General features: G+C 40.6%; 1 protein-coding gene across 10 annotated transcripts in view; it reads right to left on the reverse strand.

Annotated features, from left to right (window-relative positions):
* OSBPL1A (oxysterol binding protein like 1A) overlaps nt 1–24,938 on the reverse strand; it is a 73,098-nt gene that overhangs the window by 32,606 nt on the left and 15,554 nt on the right. For 7 of the 10 annotated variants that reach the window (XM_090137476.1, XM_031612775.2, XM_090137475.1 and 4 more), the window contains 7 exons: nt 24,886–24,930; nt 24,209–24,282; nt 24,063–24,126; nt 22,922–23,023; nt 21,379–21,504; nt 20,094–20,175; nt 16,169–16,275 (listed from right to left, as the gene is read on the reverse strand). In XM_090137476.1, the coding sequence (XP_089993602.1) occupies nt 16,169–16,275; nt 20,094–20,175; nt 21,379–21,504; nt 22,922–23,023; nt 24,063–24,126; nt 24,209–24,282; nt 24,886–24,930 (600 nt within the window). Of the gene's footprint in view, nt 1–12,615; nt 12,868–12,893; nt 13,031–16,168; nt 16,276–20,093; nt 20,176–21,378; nt 21,505–22,921; nt 23,024–24,062; nt 24,127–24,208; nt 24,283–24,885; nt 24,931–24,938 lie in introns of those variants that run through there. The other 3 variants (XM_031612776.2, XM_090137480.1, XM_090137479.1) reach the window with 2 other exon arrangements.

Genomic DNA, 24,938 nt, shown 5'->3' on the forward strand with positions numbered 1-24,938 from the left:
TTCTGTTTATTTTGTTGGCTAGACTTGAATCATGCTGTTAGAGCACTGTAGTTCCACAGGACATGCTACTACGAAAAAAGTGCTTTTAAATTTTCTACTACCTACAGCAGTACATAGCCGTTGTATAAGCAGCTACTGAAATGAAACTGAAACCAGTTGCTTTCATTTGGAGTCCTCATTGTTTTAAACATGCCTGAAAGTTTTCCAGAAATAAGAAAAAAAAGGCTCAGATTTTATCTTTGTTTATGGGACTTAACTTTCACTAAGCACTAATGTGATACGAATTTGCCTAGTCCTGCTTTCACCCTGCTTCCCAGCTTCTATCACTCGCTTAAAAATCCAACCAGGGAAATGTAAACATGCCCAAGTACAGCATTTCACTTACCAGAGAAAAAAACAATTTCTTTACAAATACTCTTATGACAGATGACTAAACTGCAAAGGTGACAGCTCACATTGGGAACGCTTTGTTGTCTTTTTTTTGTTTTAAACTAACAGATACAGTCAGTTTCATGAATACATCACTAGATTCCTAAGGCCCTAAAACATGTAAATGTTATACAAAACTTTCTGAGTTTTATCTGTTTATATATGGGCCTATCCATACAGCTTCTCTGCTGACTCACCCCTCCTTATCACTTCCAGCCACAAGCAACACGCAACATTTGCCACATTACCTATGTTAAGGTCTTGTACCACAACTTCTTCTTCAGTGAAGTAGTTCCTGTAAACTTGGCCCATGCTCACCTCTGTGGTACAGAGGACTGTACCAAGAAAACCATACTCTACTTCAATCACTGATTAATGCTTCGGCTCTCTCTCTCTGTGCTATAAGCTTACCAGTGAAGACTGGCATTGGAGATCTATCAGATCTTTAGTTAAATATAGAATACTCAGGTAGCACTTGCCAGTGAGCTGAACAACTGCTAGTGCAATTACTGGAATGCAAAACGAGATGTGAACAATTAATCAAGGACAAACCAAGCTCTCTGACAATCGCTAAAGGGTTACTTACTGTATCACAAGACAGCATCACTCCATCACAGAAGTCTGGCCAGCTGAGTCTGCAGCCACAGCACTGGAGTATCATAGCTTATCAAAGTCATCAAATTCAAAAAAGAAAATGCAGGATCACAGACTCATATACAGGCAGTGCCACCATTAAATTTTCTTTTTGTTCAGAGGCTGAAAGACTCCCAAACGTGCAAGAAAACCCCATACATACCAATTTGAAGTCCGAGTCATCTATTCACTTAAATTCCAACTCAAAGCCCATAGAATAAACCAAAGACTTTGTGAATTGAGTCACAAGACTCTGCCTCAATTATTCCCCAGATGAACATAAGGATTCATTGTTAGTCAACTACCAGCATTCACCTCAAAGTTCAAGAGGAGGAGTTTAGCAGGGCTCACTTGGAAAGGCTACATTTTGATGTTCTGGGTACTGAGTTAGAATATTTCCCCATATCTGATTAATTAAAACAGTAGCATTCTGCTACAGAAGGATAAAATACAATCATGAAACAGAGATATAGGAACCACTGCTACAAGCAAGACCCAAGCTACTGCCCACTCAGAATATCCACCTCAGCTAGAACATGCCAACACACATAGACACTGAAGCAGCAAAAGAACTGTTATTCAACAGAAGAGCTGGAGAGTCTGATCTTAAAATATACAAATGTACTATCAAAATTCTTAATGTAAGACTACTGAGAACCACTCACATGCCGGGAACAAATACTTTTTGTCTCCCACCTTTCCCTCCTAGGAGGCTGACACTTCTTCCTCGTGTGGTGCTTTCTGCCTTTGCGTCCCATTTCCTGTTTCCACATGTGGTTGTAACAAAGTTTACTATTCAGAGACCAATGAAGCACTGAAGTTTTAAACCAACTGAGAACACTGCAGCCCCCCCCTAGCCAAGTTTCAGCTTTTGTTATTAGAGAAACTTGTTTCTTCCAAGTGATCCTGCACTGGTCAAGTGTTGGCAGAGGCTTTTCTGTTTCATTTCAAAAAGTTTCACCTTTTTGGCATTCAAGTCTTCCTCTCTGAAGTATTTATTTTTTGCAGTTGTATTTTACTTAGATGATTCAATGTAAATTGATAAATCCCATATTCAGTCCCTATTTGTGTTCCAGTATTATCATAATGACAGTTACTCAAGTGTAAGGAGTCCAAAAAAAGAGCCTTCTGATTTTGTATTGTTTGTATTGTTAAATACTGTTTCTATTCTGAGGCAAACTGAAATTAAATATGGCTGCTATTCACATTTGCCAATAGGTTAAGCCAAAATAAGCTGGGGCTGAATGACATCAGTGGTGATGTTCATGAGTACATGCTCAGGAACTGTATTTCAAATTGCAGAGCAGCAAGACTATGAAAATAAAAAAGCTCCACACCCCAAGATAGTCTGCTGCCCTCGTGAGATTAAGCACCTATCTTCTCAGAGGCAGATGCCACACGTAACCTTACCCAGCAAAGTGTCTCCTCCTTCAATCCAGTACATAAATACTGATGCCAACAGCATAAGAACAGTATGTTGTTACATGTTTTCAGATCTGACAAGGACTTTTGTTTTTGTGTTTTTAGAGAGGCTCTGGACATCTTTGAAGTTTGTTAGCCTGGTTTCTGTGAAACTAAGATGTAAGGGTTCTTAAGAATGCACACAGGAAACATTTCCTTTTTATTCTTAAGGACTGTTTTATTTTGAAAACGGGTCTTAGGGCTGTTGTTTTGATCTAACTACTTCCCTTAAGTATTTCACAGTACACATCACTGGCTACTTTGATCAACCTGTTTGCATCCCCTTCCTTCACACTTCTTCCAAGCTGGATCACAGCAAACACTTGTATTAATGCTTTCCTTTTTGAAGTAATTGCCACGTTTTTGCTCTATTGCTGCTTGGCTTTCACTGGCTTTCCAGTGCTATTACACAACTGGACGTGAAAACTTCTTTTTTTTAATAAAAATTAACGTGTCTGAAGCTAACTGTCTGTTCTACAATCTCCAGTTTTTGAACTCTAACCAGATTAGTTACTATCTAGTTAGTCATATAGATTACCCAGAAGTTTTTCTAAAAGCATTTCCAAAACAAACCAACAAACATGCCCTACAGATATTTCCCAATTACTAAAAACTCAGATGCTTTATTCACTAGTTCTTAATTTAGAATAGAAATACTCAACCAAATATGGATGCTAAGCGCGTTAGTTAAAAATGAAAAAAATCTGAACTCCTTCCTAGACTAGAAGTCAATAGTGGGCTTCACAACACAGTGCTATCAGTTCTCTAAATGAAATCTACTTTGGTCACTTCCTGTATCTGACAACAGATGCTTCTCAGCTTTCCAGTATGAGAGAATCAGACTTCATAGATATACACAGCCATCTCAGTGCTACTTCAGATTCTCAAAGAACTTGCAGCATTAAGAAACGTGCCTCTCTGTAGGGAAGTTTTTCCTCTCAGAAGTTGTTCTGACCTTACACCAAAGCAGACAACAGCAGGCAGACAGAAGCTTGGCCTGGGGTAGGCTGTTAAGACATTTCCTGGAATATGAGCATCTTGTACAGAAGTTCATTCTGCATTTAGGGCAGACATAGCTCTGGGCTATGGAAATCCAACATTAGGTCAAATTAGCAAAAAGACATTTGCATACCGAGAATATGAAATATCATTTCCCAGTTTGCATTTTTGCAAGGAAACAAACACCACAATTAGCCTAAAATATGACATCTATTGTTACATTACAAAGAGGTGCTATGCATCATCACCCCTATAATGAGGAACACCTAGATAGCACAAACAAATATTTGCACTTGGTAGAATAGTTCTTCTTTCCTTATGAATAATCTCATATCAGTTTTGCCTTTATCTGGGGGTTTTACTATTTTTTCTGTGGCAAGAATTCATCATGCTATTCATTGCTGCTTGGGACTTTCTTTATCAATATGTAACTTAAGATCAGAGCAGATAAAACAAGCCTACTTCCCAGTTACATATTCTTCTACGGACTTTCAGCTCATCTAGACTTAAATCTGGAGCAAATGTTTTGAATGACATATCATTTATTATTTCTCAGTGTGTAATTACTAGCATTTGCAGCTCTGAGGAAGAAGTGGCCCCAGCTTAAATTTCTGGTAAGCCTTCTCTGACATTCTCCAATAAAAAAACATCAATTCCCAGAAGAAAACTAGAAGGCAGATTTGATGGAAGTGTGAGCCTGAGGAATGCCCATCTCTCCCCTTTACCCCTCCCAAACTGAAACAGGATCTGATAACTTAGAGTGACAGGTTGCTTTTAAGATTCTTTAAATAGTATGTGGGTGCAAAGACAAGAGTTAAAAAACACAGACTGTGTGTTGATTTATGTATGACACACAGTTCCCTCAAATTTTCTCCAGTGACTATATTCTGCTACTTCTTAACTAATATGTGGACATTTCATCAAAGGACATGGCATCAAAATGACTTTTATATGTAACTAGCTCCCTCTGCTTATGCACAAATTATATTCAGTGAAGCAGTCAACTTCCAGAAAAAGCTTATAACTGAGAGCTATACACCAATATACGCTGGGCACCACCCAGCTGAAAAGCTGCTCTGCAGAAAAGGACCTGGGTGTCCTGGTAGACATCAAGTTGAAAGTGAGCCAACAGTGTAACCTTGCAGCAAAGAACAACAGTAGTATTCTTGGCTGCATTAGGAGAATTACTGCCAAAAGGCCAAACCTGGAGCTCTTGATCTAATTCTGAGCTCCTTGGTTCAAGATAGATTCAGATGCAATAAAGTCCAATGTAGGTTGATTGAGATGATCAAAGGACTGGAGTACTTCTCCTATGAGGAGAAGCTAACAGAGCTGGGAGAGCCCTGAATATGAGGAGGCTTGGGCAGGTGGTCTCATAAATGTCTATAAATTCCTGAAAGAAGGGCACAATGAAGATGGAGCCCAGACTTTTTCAGTGATGCCCAGTGCCAAGACAAGAAGCAACAGACACTAACAAACACAAGAGGTTATCTTTGAGAATCAGGAAACACATCAGGAAGAACATTATCAGGATGATCAAGCACTGCCACAGTTTACCTAGGTCGGTTGTGGAGTCTCCCGTTCTTGGAAAAGCTCCTAAGTCATGTGGATACGGCTGCAGGGAACCAGCTCTATAGGTAGCTCTGTACGAACAGGAGTAGACAAAATGGCCTCCAAAGGTGCCTTCCAACCTCAGCCATTCTGTGATTCTGAGAGAGTATAGGTTAAACCTCAGCATAAAGCGTGGGTTCAGTGATGGAGGAAATACAGAACAGATAAAACTAGATTTCCACTAATCATAGGGATAGATGCAACTGCCTAAAGTTTCAAGCTCTCCTAAAGGCTCATTTTCTCTGGAATTTATTCTGTCTGACCTTGCAGCAAGGTGTTTCACTGGAACAGCAGGCAATACAATCTGCATGCATAGTACAGAATGCCTCCACAATTAACAGTTGCATTGGCATTTCCAGTAAGGTATAAACTAGACATATATAGATAACCACATTACCTACAGAGTTAAACTATTATCATGACATACTCTCCATCAAAATGATGAAATCACCATAAATGACTTTTTGCTTTATGTCTATCAATTTAAATTCTTTGACTTCAAAGCAGGTGCTTTTTGCTTTCCAGAAAGGTGAGAGTGGTTTCTTTCTCCCTAACCTTTATCTCGCTATATCTTGTGAGAGAGATGGAGAGGGCAAGAGGGCAGGAACTAATAGGCTACAGTATTAAATTTCAAGATTAATGGGGAGCTATATTTCTTCTACTCAGTGGTCAAACAACATATCTAAACTAGCTTACTTTGTCAAAGCAGAGAAGCTGTGACAGCAAAAACCTCTCTGAAGTAGATGAAAAAGTTTATAGTTTTTCTGGAACTGAAGTTCTAAGCTAAGGAGTGCCCTTGTATTATAATGTACACTGTGATTTTCCTTCAAATACACATACTTTAAAGCCATTTTCATCTAGTTTTATAGTATGTCTATAGATCTAGTAGTTTCTGCATTGATATTCAAGTTTCAGCAGTAATGATGCAGCAGTGACAAGTACAAGACGAAAGAAATCCATTCTTGTTCAATACCACTGACTGAGTCTGTATTTACCTTACACGTGACTAAACACAGAGATTGTGAACACACATCACAGGCGCCAATCCCAAATGCATTCTATAAAGCAGGACATATTCAGATTAGGCCTGTCCTGCATCAAAGCTACTCGTTGTCTTACACTGGACTCTTCAGGATATTCACAAGAAATGGATATGCTTTATTCAAAGGCCCTATATATCTTACCATTCCTTTGCAACAACATTCAGCTTAGCTCTTTACTATAAAAGTAGTATCATTTGCTTTGTGTGCCCACATAAGCGCAGACCAGCATTTCCGAGTTGTGTTCCAATAACACTTATTTTATTTTATTTTATTTTTTTTAAGTCTCTTACTGATGCATTTAAAAGATGACGATGTTTACTATATGTGGAAATGCACTACTTAGAGAATCAGGTTACTAACACTCATTAATGACTATGCCTTGCATGTACCTTCAAGGAAAAGTATAAAACCAGTGATTTATTTTCAGTACATAAACACTTTTCAAATATAGCCCATTTACCAATTCTAGCGATAACCTCAGTGACTCAGCAGTCAGAATTACACAAACATTTCTTCACTGGGCAGCACAGCACCAACACAATTCTGAATGTTAATATTTAAAAAAAAAAAAAAAAACCTTTCAAAGTCACTGGCAGTCTGGGAGAGACTGACAGGCCAACAAGTACATGAGATAAAGACAACCACAAAAGTCAAATTCCACAATGGCTCACCTCTATTACAAAAATGCTATCAGCTCTGAGGTGTTACTGAATAAGGTAGTGACAATGGTAATTTTGGTTGAGAAGTCACTCAGGTGAAATTAATTAAAAAAAAAGACACACATGCGCACACCACTAATACAACCTAAAAAGGGGACCATCCATTTTCATAGAATCACAGAAACTGGAAACGACCTCCAAGATCATCCACTCCAGCTATCCACCTACAACCAATATTTCCCAACTAAACTATGTTCCTTAGTACAACATCCAAATGTTTCTTGAACACCTCTGGGGACGGTGATTCTACCACCTCCCTGGGCAGCCTGTTCTAGCATCTCACCACTCTTTCAGAGAAGAAATTTTTCTTAGTGTCTAGCCTAGAACTCCCCTGACACAAATTGAGGTCATTTCTTCTCATCTTATCACTTTTTGGGTGGGAGAAGATGCTGACCCCCACCTCACCACAATCTTCTTTCAGGGAAAGAGGGCAATAAAGTCTCCTGAGCCTCCTCTTCTCCAGACTGAACAAACCCAGCTCCTTCAGCTGCTCCCCATAAGCTTTGTGCTCCAGATCCCTCATAGCTTTGTTGCCCTCCTCTGGACACACTCCAGGGCCTCAATGTCTTTCATGTAGTGAGAAGTTCAGAACTGAACACAGTACTTGAAGCGTGACCTCTATCAGTGTGAAGAACAGAGAGACAATCACTTCCCTGCTCCTGCTGGCAACACTATTTCTGATACAAGTCACAAAGGCACAATGCTGGCTCACGTTCAGCCAAGTGTTAACCAACAGCCCCAGATCCTTTTCTTCCACACAGCTTACCGGCCACTCTGCCCCAAGCCTGTAGCAATGCCTGGAGTTGTTATGACCAAAATGCAGGACCCAACATTTGGTCTTGTTGAACTTTATCCGACTGGCCTCAGCCCAGCTATCTAGCCCGTCCAGATCCCTCTGTAGGGCTCCTCCTACTCCAAGCAGATCAACAACTTCCTCCCAGATTGGTACCGTGTGCAAACTTACTGAGGGTGCACTCAATTCCTTCATCCAAATCATCAAAAAGACATTAAACAGGGCCAGTCCCAACACTGGCCCTTGGGGAACACCACTCATGACCAGTCGACAGCTGGATTTAACTCCCTTCACCACCACTCTCTGGAGGGAGACAGCGTCAAAGGCTTTGCTGAAGTCTGGTAGATTATGTCAACAGCCTCTTATTCTTTGTAGCTGAAGATCAGAACTATATAACTGAGGAAGGGCAAAGAAGAGGGAAAAGGAAATTTAGACTCAACTTCCCTGATTCAAGAAAAGGCAATTGCACATCAACAGCGTACTAGGTCATAAGGCAAGAGATGTTAACTTTCAAATCACTGACATGTAAGGAGACCAAATAAAACTTACCATCAGATGGCAAGCCTAAGAGGTTTTGACAACATAAGCATAAGTAACTTAAGGCTTCAAGCGAATGCTTTTAAAACAACTTCACATTAAAAAAAAAAGAAGGTAATAAAAGTTAAATATAATCTCCTCCTTAAAAACATGTTAATTTCCAATAATCAAACCAATAAGAGATTATTTTATTCTAGGGAAGTAGCTTTTATCAGTTTTACAAGAAAGAAGGCATTATTAAAACCTTCATTTCCAAGAAACAAAGGTCAAGATGGAGAATGCATCCCCAGACAATTAGTAAACATGTGAGACTGTAGTCATCCAGTTCAGCATCCTGATATTTTATGCAGCTGAGACAAAAACAGACCACACAGTTGGACTGCCACTGCAGTCAAGTATCTCTCACACTGGAGGACAAAACCCCAGTATCCAAAGTCATCAAATATGCTGCTATATGCAGAGGTTAAATCTCAAATCCTCTCTCTTTTGTTTTTGTTTTTTTGGTGGTTTCTTTTTGCTGCTTCATTTTCCTCTGAAATATGAGCAGTCCTTAACTGTCAACACACTGGCTATCTGGGAGACCCATCAAGTTTTAGCTCTCTGCTCCTCATCTGATCTTCCAAAACACATCAGATACACAGTAAGCCAAAAAACTAAGAACAAGCTGATCAGTTTTACATGCCATTACGAAATCACAATGACAGTACAAGAATAAGAATGTGCACCCTCCTCATTCCAGTTTGTTTTCCAAGCATGGTGGAGAGGAAAAGAAACAATATCCTCATTGCAATAAGGAGTGAGAACACACAGAGAAAGTTTCCATTCTCCATATTTCTTTTTATTCCTCTCTACCTTGCACACAGACAAGAACACCACTTTCAAATACACTTACAAAAACTATTCAGTTGTGTTTTGTTTTAAAATCTTGCTACATCAAATATAATTCCATTAAATTTGATTGCTTCTTCATCTTCTTTGCAGTCCCAGTTAAGTCCCTTTTCTGCCTGTTTTTGAACTTTAAAAAAGCCCTAAATAATTTGTAGACAAGACCTCAGAAGCAAACCTCAGGTTTGGAGCTGTAGAAGCAGAGAGAAGAGGTTTAATTTCAAGCTAATATGCTTTTACACTGTACTTCCCCAGAGGCCCATGAACTCATTCCATGTTAGTTTACACAAGGCTGCTTAACAACCGCTAAGAAAAAAAAAAAAAAATCAAGCTTTTAAAAAAAAAACACCACTAGTCCATGCTAGAGAGTGCAAGAACAGAGTAGCACTGCTTTATATTGGGCAATGTGGAAATGTAGAATGCCTTCGGACAAGTTATGTGACTGGCTTTCACACAAGCTGCTAAGAGCATATAAGTCAGCAAGTTTCCCTGCCACTAAAAATTAGATAGATTTGCCGAGAGATTATATTCAAATGTATCATTACCTATATAAAAAAAAAAGATTAAGTTTTGAAGCATACATTGTTCAAAAGGCTTTAAACTAAGAGGGGAAATTTAGGTTAGATGTTAGACAGAAATTCTTTACTCAGAGGGCAGTGAGGCATGGGCTGCCCCAAGAATCTGTGGGTGCCTCATCCCTGGAGGTGCTCAAGGCCAGATTGGATGGGGCCCTGGGCAGCTGAGCTGCTGGGTGGCAGCCCTGCCCATGGCATGGGGTGGGACTGGGTGGGCTTTGACGTCTCTTCCAACCCAAATCATTCTATGATTCCATGCTTAAGAAAACAACATTGGGAACCTCAGCACTTCAAAGCCCAGCAGCCTGTATCATCCAGGCATGCTGCTGGCAGCTAGGACTGTCTGGTGCCCAGAAGCCTATCATGTAAGTATTTGGACACAGATCCTATTATTTACTTTAGAATGCAAACATTTTGTCAATATACATAATGTCCTCCAAATAAAAAAAAAAAAAAAAGAAAGTGATATTTACTTATCTTCTCCCTGGTATTTATTACTTCAACAAGTTTCTGTCTGGGCTGCTGCTCACTTCTCTTCCCGCTCTGGTGACCTATGCAGTCTTGGCTGCTGTAGGGAAAGTCTCTGAAAAAAAGTTGCATTCTTGAATTCCCCTATCTCTTGGATACTTTGGACTGACTAAACTCCTCTCTTTACATAACACTGACAAGGACGCTGTCTTCACAGACCTTTAGTTTGCTTTCTATCTGCAAGGCTGCAGTACAGTAAAGAAAATGCTTTCAGAGGAACAACATGATGCCATCTGCAAACATTTCACTATCAAGTCGCTCTGATTTGAATCTCTCATCTTTAGAACTTCAGCACAGGCAAGACATATGTATGTAAAGTATCCAAAAATTAGCACAGCAAGAATCATCAGTGCATGACTAGAACCACTGACATTCAAGTAAGGAGAGAAACAATCTGCCAAATGACTTCTGTCAGCAGCTTTGTTCTCTTGTATTCCATGCCTACACGCCATTCTGCAGCATATTACATCCCATGCCCTCCTGTTTCAGGGATAAATACTGTCAGCCTTTATCTCAGCATTAGTTTTAGCACAGAGAACCTTCCAATTAACTTGTTACTTTTGAACAAGATTCAGGCATATTTAGATTAATTCATTGAGTGAGGCATCTCTAGTACACTGCTATTCATTTGGAGGAGAAGGAATAGGGTCATGTCAGAGACATCCGCAACCAACAGAAATTTCCTTGACACAGACACACCTCCAGTCTCTCAACACCAGACAGCTTTTGCCATGCTTGGTGCAACCACTTACTGTCTGAAACCTGCTCTCCTCCCTTCCCTGATCTCGCAAGCTGAATAGTGTTTCGGCTGTTTGCAATACTGCCCACAGGCCACATATCACACCAAGGTCTCACCTTGGCCTCCACTACTTTCAGCAAGGCTGCAGAGCTCAGTGGACAGCATAAGGGTTCTAGTGTGCTCCAGTGATTGAAAGGGAAGAACAAAATATAGGGCTAGTGTATGGACCTGAGCAAAAGGCACTGAAGTCATTATTTTAGGGATTGAGGACTGACATGGTTAAATATAGTACAGCAGCCAGCCAAGTCACAACCTCCATCCCCAGCCCTAGCTTGGAAATCAGAACTGCCTTCTTTACTTCCATAGCTTCAGCCGAGTTCCTCACCTCTCCCTCCCAAGCGGCCCCTAAGACCAGGCAGAGGTCACCATGGCTGTGCTGTGCCAGACAGGGTGGGAGTGCTGAACAACTCCAGGGCTCCTTGCAGACACATTTGCTCCAGCTGCCCACATCAGGTATTCTCCTCTGACTGTTGAGTGTCAGTACTGCTCCCTCATCTCCACCTGCACTCGGGCATTGATAAGAAAAAATCTCTTCCAAGCCACCTGGATGCAGCTTACAAGCATCTTCATTCACAAGCCAGTAAGGCAGCTGCTCTGCGCTAACAGTCGTGCTCATGCACGTCCCTCAGACCTGACAGCAGAGGCTCAAAGACAGCTATTTGTATCTCAAAGAGATGCACACATTCATTCACAGAAACATGAACCAGCATATTGGACATTCAGTTCTGCTTCTAAGATATTTGAGAAATGTGAAATAAACCGAGGGAGTATGCTGAACTTTTAAACCAAAATTAACATTTGCTAATTAAACAACACAAACGTCTGTATTTATTTGCAGTACACCAGTGATCCACGCAGCAGATAACATATTACACCATGATAAAGGAAACTAACTTCAAGGACTACGACCTACAGTTTTTTGACCTTAAAGTTCCTGCAAAAATGACAAACTGACTCTGCTACGATCGATTCTGTGTGAGTCCACAGCTCTTCTAAACCGGGAGAAGCAGCCAAAAACTTTTCTTTCCTGAATCCTTGATCTTGTTGGCTATCAGCCTGCAAACTAAGCCCCTTTTTCAAAAATGAAAAGAAAAAAAAAATAGCCAGAGAGAACACCACCTATAAACAAAGGAAGACCTCAGATGCTGACAGACTGCAAATGAAGGCAGCCGCTGTTCTGAGCTATGAGACTCAGCAGTTGCTGTTAAGCATAATCCCTCATGGTAAAAGTGAAACTTAGGAGAGTCAAAGCACTTATCAGCACTCTTTATCTAGATCTGGTTAACGAAGAAAACACATTTAAAAAGAAACAAAAAAAAAGACTGCTTTTTTGAAAGAAAAAGAATAGTAAAAAATGCCTTTCAGTTTCTGACAGCTTCAGTGCATGGAACGCACGTACCACGGGCAGGCTTTAAACTTACCCAAAATTAACAGCGTACAAAGAGCAATTGAAATCATAACCTTCAGTTAAACTCTCACTACTGCTACACAAAGCTCGCACGGAACATACCGATGCTGGAATCGGGCTGCTATCAGAACGAAACGCCGAGGTCTGCTAGAAGCAGCGCAGGGGAAGCCCCGCTCCGAAGCAGCACTTACTAACCTTGTGCCAAAGTCACTGCAGAAGCTCTCCGAGTTACGCTACGCCGGCACCAGCGCCTCACTGCGCTCCGCCGGCAGCCGCCCTGTAGTTCCCCCGCTCCTCGCCGGCTTTGATCTCTCGCCGAGCCGTCCCCGCGCCCATCCCCGCTCGGCACCGCGGGGCTCCGCCGATGGCAGCAGGCGGCGGCCCGGCGTTCGTTACGCACCGCGGCAGCGCTCGGGGGACGGCAGCCGGAGCGCCCCGCCCCGCCCCGCCCTGCAGCAGCCGCCGGCCCTCACCTCGCCCCGCGTGCTAGCGCTGCGGGAAGGAACCGAGGGAGTCTCTCCGGGCCGGCCGGCGCCGCCGCTCCGCGGGCTCGGGCGGCGCATGGGGCCGCGTGCCGCCGTGTCTCAGCGCCCGCGAGGGGCTCCTCCGCAGCGCTGTTTTTGACGCGCGGGCACCGTGCCCCTCTCTCTCCCCGTGACGTCACGGCGGCCCCGCTGTGCGCGGCGGTGACGTCACGCCCGTTCCGGCCCCGCGCCGGGTGCCCACGCTGCGGGAGGCAGATGGAGAGGCTGCGGAAGGCGGCTCCGTTCCACATCTCGGTGCTCTATCAGCAGCGTATTTGTATACCGTGTAATTACGTTGCAGTTGACACACAGTAACGACGGGGACCATCCTAAGCAAAGGGGATGCGTTAGTGCTGAAGGGAGCAGACTCTCAGAACCGGAGGAGCCACAGCTCCTGGTATGCCAGCAATTCCAGTGAGAGACAAAAGAGTCCTCCTTCAAGAGGCAAGATAAAGGGTATGGAAACTGCAAACATGTTTGCTCCAGAGACAAGTTCAGTAGGACACGTAACACACAGCTGACAGTACTGCAGAGCAAGCAGTGTCTCCACAGCAGAGGAAGAACTATTGGGGAGCTGTCATAGAATTGTTAAGATCAAAAAACCACTAAGACCACCTAAGTCCAGCCATCACCCCCTCCTCACCATGCTCACTAACCCACGTCTTTAAGTGCCACACCCACACAGCTCTTGAACATTTCCAGGAACCACCACTACCTGGGCAGCCTGTTCCAAGACCTCACCACTCATTCGGAGAAGCAATTTCTGCTAATACCCAATCTGAACCTCCTTCTCTGCTACAACTTGAGGCCATTCCCTTTCATCCTATTGCTACTTTGTGGGTAGAAGACTCCCATCTCACCACAACCTCCTTTCAGGTAGTTGTAGAGGGCAATAAGGTCTCCCCTGAGCCTCCTCTTCTCCAGACTGAACAATCCCAGCTCCCTCAGCTGCTTTCCATAAGACCTGCACTCCCTACCCTTCGCAGCTTTGTTGCCTTGCTCTGGATACACTCCAGGGCCTCAGTGTCTTTCTCATAATGAGGGGGTCAAAACTGAACACAGTACTCAAGGTGCAGCCTCACCAGTGCCAAATAGAAAATGATCACCTCTCTGCTCCTACTGGCTGTACTATTTCTGACTCAAGCCAGGATGTCACTGGCCTTCTTGGCCACTGCTGGCTCATATTCAGCCAAGTGTTGATCAACACCCCAGATCCTTCCATGCAGCTTTCCAGCCACTCTGCCCCAAGCCTGTAGTGATGCCTGGGGTTGTTGTGATCAAAGCACAGAACGCAATGCTTGGTCTTGTTGAACTTTATCCGACTGGCCTCAGCCCAGCTATCTAGCCCGTCCAGATCCCTCTGTATGGCCCCTCCTACACCCACGCAGATCAACACTTCCTCCCAGATTGGTGTCATGTGCAAACTTACTGAGGGTGCATCCAATCTCCTCATCCAGATCATCAAAAAGACCCTTAGGAACACCACTAGCGACCAGTTGTCAGCTAGATTTAATTTCGTTCATTGCTAGAAGACAAGCCAGGCAACCAAAGGGTCTGAAACAGCAGGGCAAGCACAAAAGCAGCTTTCCAACTGCTGTAGTTCCCTTTCCTGAAGCTCGCTGGGCAGCTTCACATTAAGAGAGCAAACGCTTGCTAGAGCACAGCATGCCCAGCAATTGTTCCTAGTCACAACACTCTCTACTGACATCACGTTCAGAAGTGTTTTTATACTACAGTCTGATACTTCAGCAGAGTAATGCTTTACTATTCCATATACTTGAAGGAAATACTACAGCATTTACAAGCAGTCATTTGCTAAGGCAGGAAAACAATCACTTTTGCAATGCCAACAGAACTACAGCCTAGAAATCAACACTGAATGACAAATAGCAGCACTCTGTCTTACAAAGGGGAAAAAAAAAAAAAAGCTGTGAGTTTAAGAACAATAAAGCTCGGGGAACATAACTTTTGGAGAGGTTCAAGCTTTAGGGAGAGATTGCTGCTGTAATTCCATTCCCTTACGAGGTGACATTGTCTTTAAAACCCTAGATTCTATTCTGAAATTGCAATAGCTGGAAGTTTAAAAATACCGAGACACAGAGCTCTTCCAGATCACATCTTCTGGATTCACCAGCTATGGTGGAAATCCAAGTTCACACCTCAGCCTGTCTCCCTGTGCCCAAGCCCTATGCTCCCAGTCCGAAACGAGGCCTCTTCCACCTACGGAGACAGCTCAGGTTCAAGTAAGGTGAAGTTACATTTCACCATATGTTTTGCCATACTCACTCTGATATCCTATTTTAGTCTTTTCTGAAGAGATGCCAACACAATTAAGAAATACTAGCTAACACTATACACCCACCATTGTAACAATTCCCCCTCATCCACAAATGGAACTGGCAACTTCAGGATTAGATTTTCTTAAAGAAACTATGTAAAACAGCAATGCTTGTTCCACTTTGCTAGAGATTGACTCAAGCAGTCTAGAAGACTTATGACTGGGGACAAAAAGGTTTGAAAAGGAATGAAAAAGAAACCAACCAACCTTAGAGCAGCTGTTAAATGACTAGAAGACTAAAGCAACCACACAACCCCACTTTGACACACAGCTTGCTGACCACAAATGCCAAAAAAGAAGCAACACAGCAAGACAAATTTATTCCAAGTACCACAGTGTCTTCAAGAGTGCTGGAAACACCAAATCTCCCTCCCACCCCAGGATTTAATCAGTGTATCACATATTCCCAAACTGAAGCATTTGTTTAACACCATACAAAGTATTTGTCACTGGAAAAGCCAGAAGTTCAACAGATAGCATTTGTACACCCACTAAGCACATGGTCTGAATAACAAATTCAGAAGCAACACTCTTCAACACTTCAGTTAGCCAGCACACATAAAAAATGATTTTTCTCAATATTTTAACCTTTGAATCAGCAAAGCAACTGCTTTCTTGAATTCAAGCATTCAGTTTGAACATTATAAGCAGCAGTTTGCAAGCAAAATCTGGGATTCTTCTGTATGCTCAATACTGATATCCCTTTGTAGAGGAACTTAGCTACTCCTTAGAATAGGGAGTTTTTATTAAACATTCAGCATGTGAAATGACAGCTTGCCTACAAAATTAGGTTTTATTATTTTTTTAATTATTTTAAGAAGGTAGCTAGCAAAATATACTAAGCTATTCAGACCCTTTATAAACCCCCACAAACACAAATACATACCCCTTCCTGCTTTGTGAACAGGTTGAGGCAGTCAGCCAGGGCCTCACAAGTTTCCTGGGATACTTCAGAGACCACATCAACTTTTTGCAGGAGGGGAGAAGATATACCTGAAAGCATCAAAGAATTAGTGGCTTTAATGGAGCATGATGAACCACAGGATCCTTTTAATTATTTCTTTTCCTAAATAACACAGACATAACATGCATATTCTACAGGAAGTGGTGTTCATCTCCATAAGGAAAGAACAAGCAAAAGTAGCACCGAGAGAATGTAAGTTCTTTCTTTTACATCCTTTACACAGTGTTGGTATAAGTAGCACATGAATGGATTGAGTTTCTCTTTCAGCATGGCTTGGAAAGCTGAGGTGGCAAACTATAGCAGCAAGACATTGGTTGATGGATTAATAACAATCTCCTTTTAATCTTTATCTAGATTTAAGAGCTTCAGAGTTATCAGGAACCAGAATTCAAATACAAAGGACACTAAACATTGGTTTAACATTTGTTAATGTGAGAAATATAGAATTTTTTTTCCTTCTATCACAGTACTTACACAATACAGGAGACAAAAAGCTTACAACAGTGTAGTTAAAGATTTAGTTTTGGAAGGAAAAAAAAAAAAACAGATGGGGAGCTATAATGATACTGAACAATAAAAGAAGAACAAGCTCTCATTTTCATCAAGATGTTTCCTAGATAAGTAATATGGCTTCCATAGACAGCAAAATGTAAGCTGGCATCATTATGACCATTTACATCAGGGACTATATGCCTAGAACCAGAATTACACTGTGAAAATCCAAAGAGCAGGCAGCAATTCTTTTATATTTGAATTCATATTTCAGTTTTTAAGAAGTGCAGCTATTCCTCAGAAGTCAAGCAAACCATTCTCTCAAGGAAGCATATTAGTTGCAATTAAGCTCAGTGCCCCCTTAGTGGTTCCAGCTTCCAAGATCAGCTGACATCATTTAATAAAGGGTACTTCAAATTGATGTCACACAAGTAAAGATATGACGTCTGGTGATGACAGTTTTAAAATAACCTCTTGAATTTATTTTGCAAATTGTGTGGAAAACAAGGCAAAGACCTTATTATGCGAATACGTGCTCTGACACCAAAACTCACTAATTCACTGGAAAAAGCTCATAATTCATTGGAATGGTGAGTCCACACGCTTAGAGCAGCTAGCATGTCTACAAAGAGGTGCAGCACACTCAATGCAAGAGCTGGAAAGATATTTGTAATAAGTATGGATAAACCTCAGAGATACCTGGATTTAAATAGCATGTTAATAGACATCTAGAGAAAGAATTTTAAGTATTTAGACCCAGTGAAGTAATTTTATATTACTCAAAGACTTTCAGAAGTTCAATACAAAAGGACTTTTAGCCCAGAAATTTGCACTCTTGGCAGAAGCCCCTGAACTCAAATACTTTAAAGACATCCAATGTGAGGCTGCCCAGAGAGGCTGTGGATGCCCAGTCTCTGGAGGTGTTCAAGGCCAGACTGGATGGGGCCTTGGGTAGCCTAGTCCTTGGGGGGTCTAGGTCTAGTATTAAATGTGGAGGTTGGTGGCCCTGCATGTGGCAGGGGGGTTGGAGATTCATGATTCTTGAGGTCCCTTCCAACCCTGGCCATTCTGTGATTGTGTGACTCTGTGAGAGAACTGGGAGAGCTCTAGCAGTTTTCTATTGAGACCTATAAACAGTTCAGTGGCCCATGACATTAGATGCTCATTAGTAGGAAAACAGGAACTTACTCATTTGCCAAAATGAACAGTTTCTTGGAAAGACAGTATCTGGTTTTGTTTTATTCTGATTTTGTTTGTCCAAATTGTATATTTTTAGAAAAAAAAAGCTAAATTCCTCACTGAATTTTCAGGTCAACATGATGAGGTCAGAGAAACTTCCATTATCTGTCAAAGCGATGTTCCTCAATACTAATTTTCAAATTGTGTGAATAATTATTTAACATCTGGTATTATTTAAATACTTTGTCAGTGACATAGAGAGTGAGATTCAGTGTACTCTCAGCATGCTTGCAGATGATACTGCTGAGTGGTGTGGTCAACACACTGGAGGCAAAGGCTGTAATCCAGAAGGACCTCGATAGACTTAAGAGACAGGCCCCTGTGATCAACATGCAGTTCAACATGGCCAAGTGTACGGCTCTGTATCTAGGTTTGAACAATCCCAGAGCAACAGGTGAACTGAAAGAAGCTCTGTAGTGAAGGACTTGGGGGTATTGGTGGAGAAAAAAAATAATAAAAAAAAATCAACATGAGTTGGCAATACATGGTTGCAGCCCAGAGGGCCAACTGTATCCTGGACTGCATCAAAGGAAGTATAGCTAGCAGGTCAAGAGATGTGGTTCTCTGCTCTTGTGAGACTCATGTGGAGTACTGCATTCAGCTCTGCAGCTCCCAGCTAAGACTGGTGAAAGTAGGTCCAGAGGAGAGCTATGAGGATGACTGGAATGCTGCTACATCTTTGCTACAAAGGGGGCAGGAGAGAGTTGGGATCGTTTAGCCTAGAGAAGGTTCTAGGAAGGCCTTATATAACGGTCTTTCAGTACTTAAAGGGGGCCTACGGGAATTATGAAGAGAGACTTTCATTAGGAAGCACAATTACAAGACAAGGGATAACAGCTCTAAACTAAAAGAGGAGAAATTCAGGTTAAATGTTAGGAGGAAATTCTTTACTCAGAGGGTCGTCAGGCACTAGAACAGGTCATCTAGAGAAGCTGTGCCCTATTCCTGGAGGTGTTCAAGGCCAGGTTGGATGTGGCCATGGACAGTTTGATCAGTAGGTGGCAAACCCAACCACAATAGGGGGTTGGAACGAGATGGTCTTTCAGGTCCTTTTCAATTCAAACCATTCTGCAATTCTAAGACAGTTGTCGTCTTGTATTATGAATTACATAGTCTTCCCAATAAAAGATTCATAAGTATTATAAAACTTTAACTTTCTTTGTGAAGTAAAAGCTCAGTGTATTCAGTTAGAGCAAGATAGGTTAACATCACACACAGTAACTGATCCAATTGGCAAAAGGAAAAACAACTCCTTTTGAGTTGGAGTAGGGATGGAAAAAGAAAAATTTTCCCTCCCAAAACTGCTTTTCTATTACGGTCTATGGACTTGTACAGATAAACAAGTTGCTCTCTTGCTTGAGCTTTGTAAATTTTAGTCACAATGTGTAAATAAGACTGAGTTACAAAGAAGCAACAGTTAAACGTTCTTTACGGATATCCTGATGTGTTTAACACACATGAGCAACTTCTGTACACGTTTAAGGTATTCTAATCTTTAACAGCTTAACCCGCTATTCTTAGTCACGTATACTGTGGAAGTCTCAGGTAGATGTCATTTTAAGATTTATTATTTAAAAGGAAGCCTGATACTTCTAAGCTGGCAAGAAACTCATGGCTGAGGTCTGTGGAATACATCCCATCACACCATGCCTCCATTTCCCTGTATAGTTTTTTAATTTCAATTCACATCCTGTTTATTATGTCCCAGCTTCTAATGTGTTTTTACTTGCTAAAACACAAATTCTTTGAGGGGAAAGCTACACGAAAAGAGCAAGCTGACTGCACCTTTCATAGGAAACTTACACTTTGCAGTAAACTACCTACTATGTTTTTTAAAAGCAACCATTATATCTAAGGATAATTTTACTACATCTACAGACCCAAGTAAATTTTGTTTCAAATCAACACAATTATTTGTCTCTGCAGATCTGAATTCTTAGTTACTCGCAATTATAATCACATTACTTCATTTGAATCTGTTCAAGTGAGAAAAACAGTTAAATTTTTAGGAGCTTGAATACATAATTTCAGTGAAATTAAAGCACGTGCTGCTTAGCAGAAAAAAAAAAAATGAGTTGCCTAGTAACAAACTGTTTTTTATAAAAGCAATTTTTACCTTTTGTAACATCCAAAGATTTAACCATTGCAAGAAAGTCTGAAATCTCTTTACTGAGTCTTTGTTGGCATGCTTGTGCTTTCTGAAAGAGAGAATGGACAGCAATTTCAGATGTGTCTTGTTCTAGGGAAAGTATAAATATGTTCTCTTAAGTACACTGAAAATTTTAAATTTGGAAAGTTAATTAAATATTAACAAAGATCCCCAGTGACAGATTGGTAAGTTAAAACTGAAAGTTACTTGAAGTATGTTAAAAGACAAAAGCAATCAGATTTATGCACATTGCATTACAACCAGCTTTTGTTTAAATTGTATATATATTATATATAACAAAAACCTAGAAGTTTCTAGGTATGTTCTGCTTTTCCAAATTCTTCTCCCACCCACATTCTCAATAAAAAGCTCGAAAACCCAGGAAGAGCCATTGCTTGCCCTTTGATCAGGAACACAAGAGTAAGCAAAACATAATTTAACTGGCATATGGTAAGTACAGATATATACAGGAACCCATTCCAAGATCAAATCTCAGGCCTGCATGTGAACTCAGAGACATTCATCTACTGACAACACCTTCTTCAGTATGCTGCTGGAAACTACCAGTACCAGTTATCCCCTAATCTCCATTATTCCACGAAATGCTTTGAGCTCTTGTACCAAAAGGTGAGGTATGAGACATTTGGTGCTCAGTCACATGAAGATTGTTTGTTTTTTTTTGCATTGTAGTGTCAGAATTTTTGCCTACTTCCTCTTAAAGTAAAAGGTTTTGATTTTTTTCAAGTATGTACGTGGCAAAAAGCTAGAATCACAGCCTGGATACTAAAGTAATGGAAGACAACTCATTTACACCAGAGGTCTGAAGAATCACTGTACAGTGTACCTGATGTGACCTAAGGTTTTAAATGCTCAATTTTACACCATTTCACTGCATGCAGTTTAGAGTCACATATAGCTGAAAGTTAGCTTTGGTACATCAAAACTGCAGGACAAGTACAATACACAGGGCTCCCTCTCCTGGCTGAAAGTCTCAAAGAACTCTTTACCTTCTGGTAGCATTGGTAAAACTGGGAAACCTCACTCTGCAGCTACAATGAACATAACATTTTACACATACAGTCTAAATGGGAAGACATCACAGTATGAAGTATGGGAAATAAAGGCAACATTTTTGCACCACTGGGAAGAATGAATCCATAAATTTGGACCAAAAGTACACTGAAGTATCCATGCATGGAACAGCACTAGTCTACCACTGCCTAAAAGCATGAGACAAGTATTCAGTACATACTTTCATTGTTTCTTGTAGGTCTGTAACAGATACCGAATCATCTTCCTCATCATCACTACTCAGCTGCTCCTGTGTGCAGTAGTGAGTGCTGTATGCAGAGTGGTCTTCTATTGCTTCTAGCCAACTCTGATCAGAAAAACAAAGTTAAGAACATTTCAAAGGTCATCCCTGGAAGGCAGCAGCATAAATGTAAAGAAAAAAAAAGTGTTCTGTTGATGTAATATATTCATTAGTAAAATTAGACATTAACAAGAAACTGTTCATTGAAAAGAAACCATAAAAAGTTACAATTTATTCAAGATAAGTTACAACATGCTCAGACTGCTACTAGGACTTAACTGATCATATTCAGTACAAATGCCAACCACCTCCAAGTCTATCCAAATTCATGAATGTCACATTAACTAATAAAAGACTACAGAGAATGTATTTCATGCTTTTGGTTTTCTGTTCAGACATCAAGATCCCTGTGACAAAGTCATGCAGAAGGCAGCTTCATACAAAACTTCAGGTACTATCATAACTAAGAGGTAGATTCTTTTCCTGTTCAGAGAATCACAGAGAGGCTGAAATTAGAAGGTACCTCTGGAAGTCACATGGTCCAAGCTCCCTGCTCAAGCAGTGTCACCTATAGCAGGCTGAATCCAAAGACCATATTCTGGCAGCTTTTGAGCATCTCCAAGGATCAAGACTCCACAATCACTCCAGGCAACCAGTGCCAGTGCTTCATCACCCTCTCTAGCTCATTTATTTAAACAGTTTCAGTTGTATTTCAGTTTGTGCTCATTGCCTCTTGCTCTGGCACTGAACAGAACCTCCCTCTGTCCTCTGTGTGCTCTGTCTTCAGATATTTATAGACACTGACAAGACCCCTCTCCCCAGCAGTCTCCCCCAGGCTGAACAGTTTCAGCTCCCTCAGCCTCTCCCCACAAAAGAGCTACTCCAGTCCCTTTAATCATTGTAGTGGCCCTTTATTGGGCTGTCTCCAGTATATCCCTATGCCTCTCCAAGTGGGGACTCAGAACTGGGCACAATATTCTAGATGCCTTCACCCTCACTTTCCTCTGGTTAGTAACCTACAGAAGTGCAGTAGTAACTTCACTACAAAAATCCCAACAAACAAAAAGTTATTCAACTGTTTCAGATCCAAATTTTTTTTTAATATCATTCATCAGCTCATCTAGGAGACCAGCTAGAGTAGAATGTATCAAGCATTCTTTTATTTGGGAATAACAAACTATGACAAAAAGAACAACAGAACAAAGTTACAGTAGAAATCTATCAGATGGAGAAGATAAAGAGAAAGTTAAACTACAAGTCATACTACAGGCATGAGATTGGAAAATAATGCAGCACTACTTTTAAAGATGACAATCTGCCAATTTTTGCAACATAGCCTACAGTCATGCCAAAATATTCAATATATACATTTACATTACCAAGTCCCAAAAGACACTGAATCTGCCACTAATGCATCCATACCTAGCTGTATGCAAATTTTTTCATTATAGAAATTATTACATCTTAAAGCCTTTATTATTACCTCTCTAGTATGAGATGGAAGATTGTTTTTAGGGATCTTGAAACGATGAACCGTGTCATCAAAACACCTGACAGAAAAGAAGCAACTGTCCGTAGATTTTACCTAAAGCAATGGAGAAAAGAGACAAAATGATTGTAATACATCAGTTAGAAAACTGTTTTTTAAGAGAAAGCAAGGTTGAGGAATTAATGTAACTCAAAAGCTTTTGCCTCAGTTTTGAGGCAAACTAGGTAAAGTTTTTACAAAAAGCTTTCTTAGAATAATTTTGCAGAGCATAAAAAGTGCAGTCTTGCACTTCATGAATGAAAAGACAGAGGTTCTTTATGTCAAGATACTATATTGGCCACTTGATTCAGAGATATCAGCAATGGTGCAAAGCTATCAAAGTTGAGGAATTCGTAGGTATAGAAAGGCAAGAATGATTTTTTATACAAGAGCATGAGTAACGGAGCTTGTGGTGCCAGTTTATAGAGCAAGGACATGTTAGCTCTATAAAAAGCACTGAGATTATCCTAAATGCATTCCTCTTGAGAACTTCATCCTTCTATGCATTACACACCTTTCTTTTCCTCTCAAACACTCCAGTGGTCAGAAATTCTGAAATATTTCCTCCTAAGAGGCGTATTGTCACATCTGGCTTATATTCAACCTAGTCTTCCCTCCATCCTCTCCCAAAAGGGATGCCCACAAGCATATCTGAACTGAAAGTGATTTGAAAAAACTTCTTAACAACTCATCAGTTCCTTAACTGAGAAGATTAACTTACACATTCAGTTACAAATAGCATGTGATAGCTACAAGGAGGAGCTAGTTATTTGCTGTTCTCTATCACATGCTTCAAAATCTGTTGTACACAGTGATGCCTAAGGAGGCATGCTATCAGGAAGTCTTACACTCGTTTAAGTCCTCAAGACTTTGGAAAGAAGTGAAAGAGCTGAAAAGGCACATAGAATACTTTGTTTGAAAGAATCATTGTTTCTTGCAACAGCACAAGCCTTTTTTCTTAATTATTATTATTAATAATAGACATGCTTAGCAATCTAGCTGAAGTTTTCATTAAGTATAGAACACCACCACCACAAAAAAAACCAACAACAACGACATCAAAAGCAGGCATTACAGGTCTTAATTCACTTCCTACCGTGCACACAGCTTGTGTTAGATGCTTGCATCCCTGACGATGCTCATTATTTACTGCATCAGCTCTTCGAAAGAAAAAGAGATTTAATAACATGAAGATGGGAATTATTTAAATTTACTTATCAGAAATTCAAGCACAGAACTTACTGCCTTCGATACCAGGAAAGAACTCCATGCTCTAGTACTATCCAGTAGAGTCTCCAACCAAAAAATCGTGAGCTCTAAAGAAATCCGAACATATGAACAGGTAAGGTTAACAGCTGAAGAGTTACTTAAAAGCAATCAATGTTTTCCTTATGACCCACAATTTTACGTGCTACATATCTTGGTGGTCATAACAATCTGAGAATACTTTCTTTTTTTAGAAATGTCTGAAGATGGAAGTTCTGCTGAGCCTGCTATTCAGTAAGAACTGAAATACTAATTTATTTTTAAATACTAAAGGGATTGTTATCTATCATAAAATTGTGTTTTATAAGATCAAATGAGAACAAAACACATTAAGATATTGAACTGTAGAATTTTACATTTCACACACAGTTCTAGTTTAAATAACAGTTCCTTGTATTATATTTGTGTGTGAATACATAAGAAAATTTACACAGAAGAAAACTTCAAAAAGAAGATTAAGACCAGAGTGCCATAAATATAGCTACACTCAGATAGTCCATTTATAATTGATTCAATATACTCAAGTAAAAAGTTATGTCATTTAACAAATGCATTATTGAAAGGCTCCCGCATTCAACAACTCTTACTTAAGCATAGAAAATGACACACTTGGATATGTTATAAGCTATTTTAGAAAAGGAAATAAGATATACCTTCCATAGGAGACCTTCGTATCGTCTCAGCGGTTTGTTGATAACCTGCGGAG

Source organism: Phasianus colchicus, chromosome 3 (assembly GCF_987193195.1).
Source record: "Phasianus colchicus chromosome 3, bPhaCol1.hap1.1, whole genome shotgun sequence".
NCBI classification, from domain to species: domain Eukaryota; kingdom Metazoa; phylum Chordata; class Aves; order Galliformes; family Phasianidae; genus Phasianus; species Phasianus colchicus.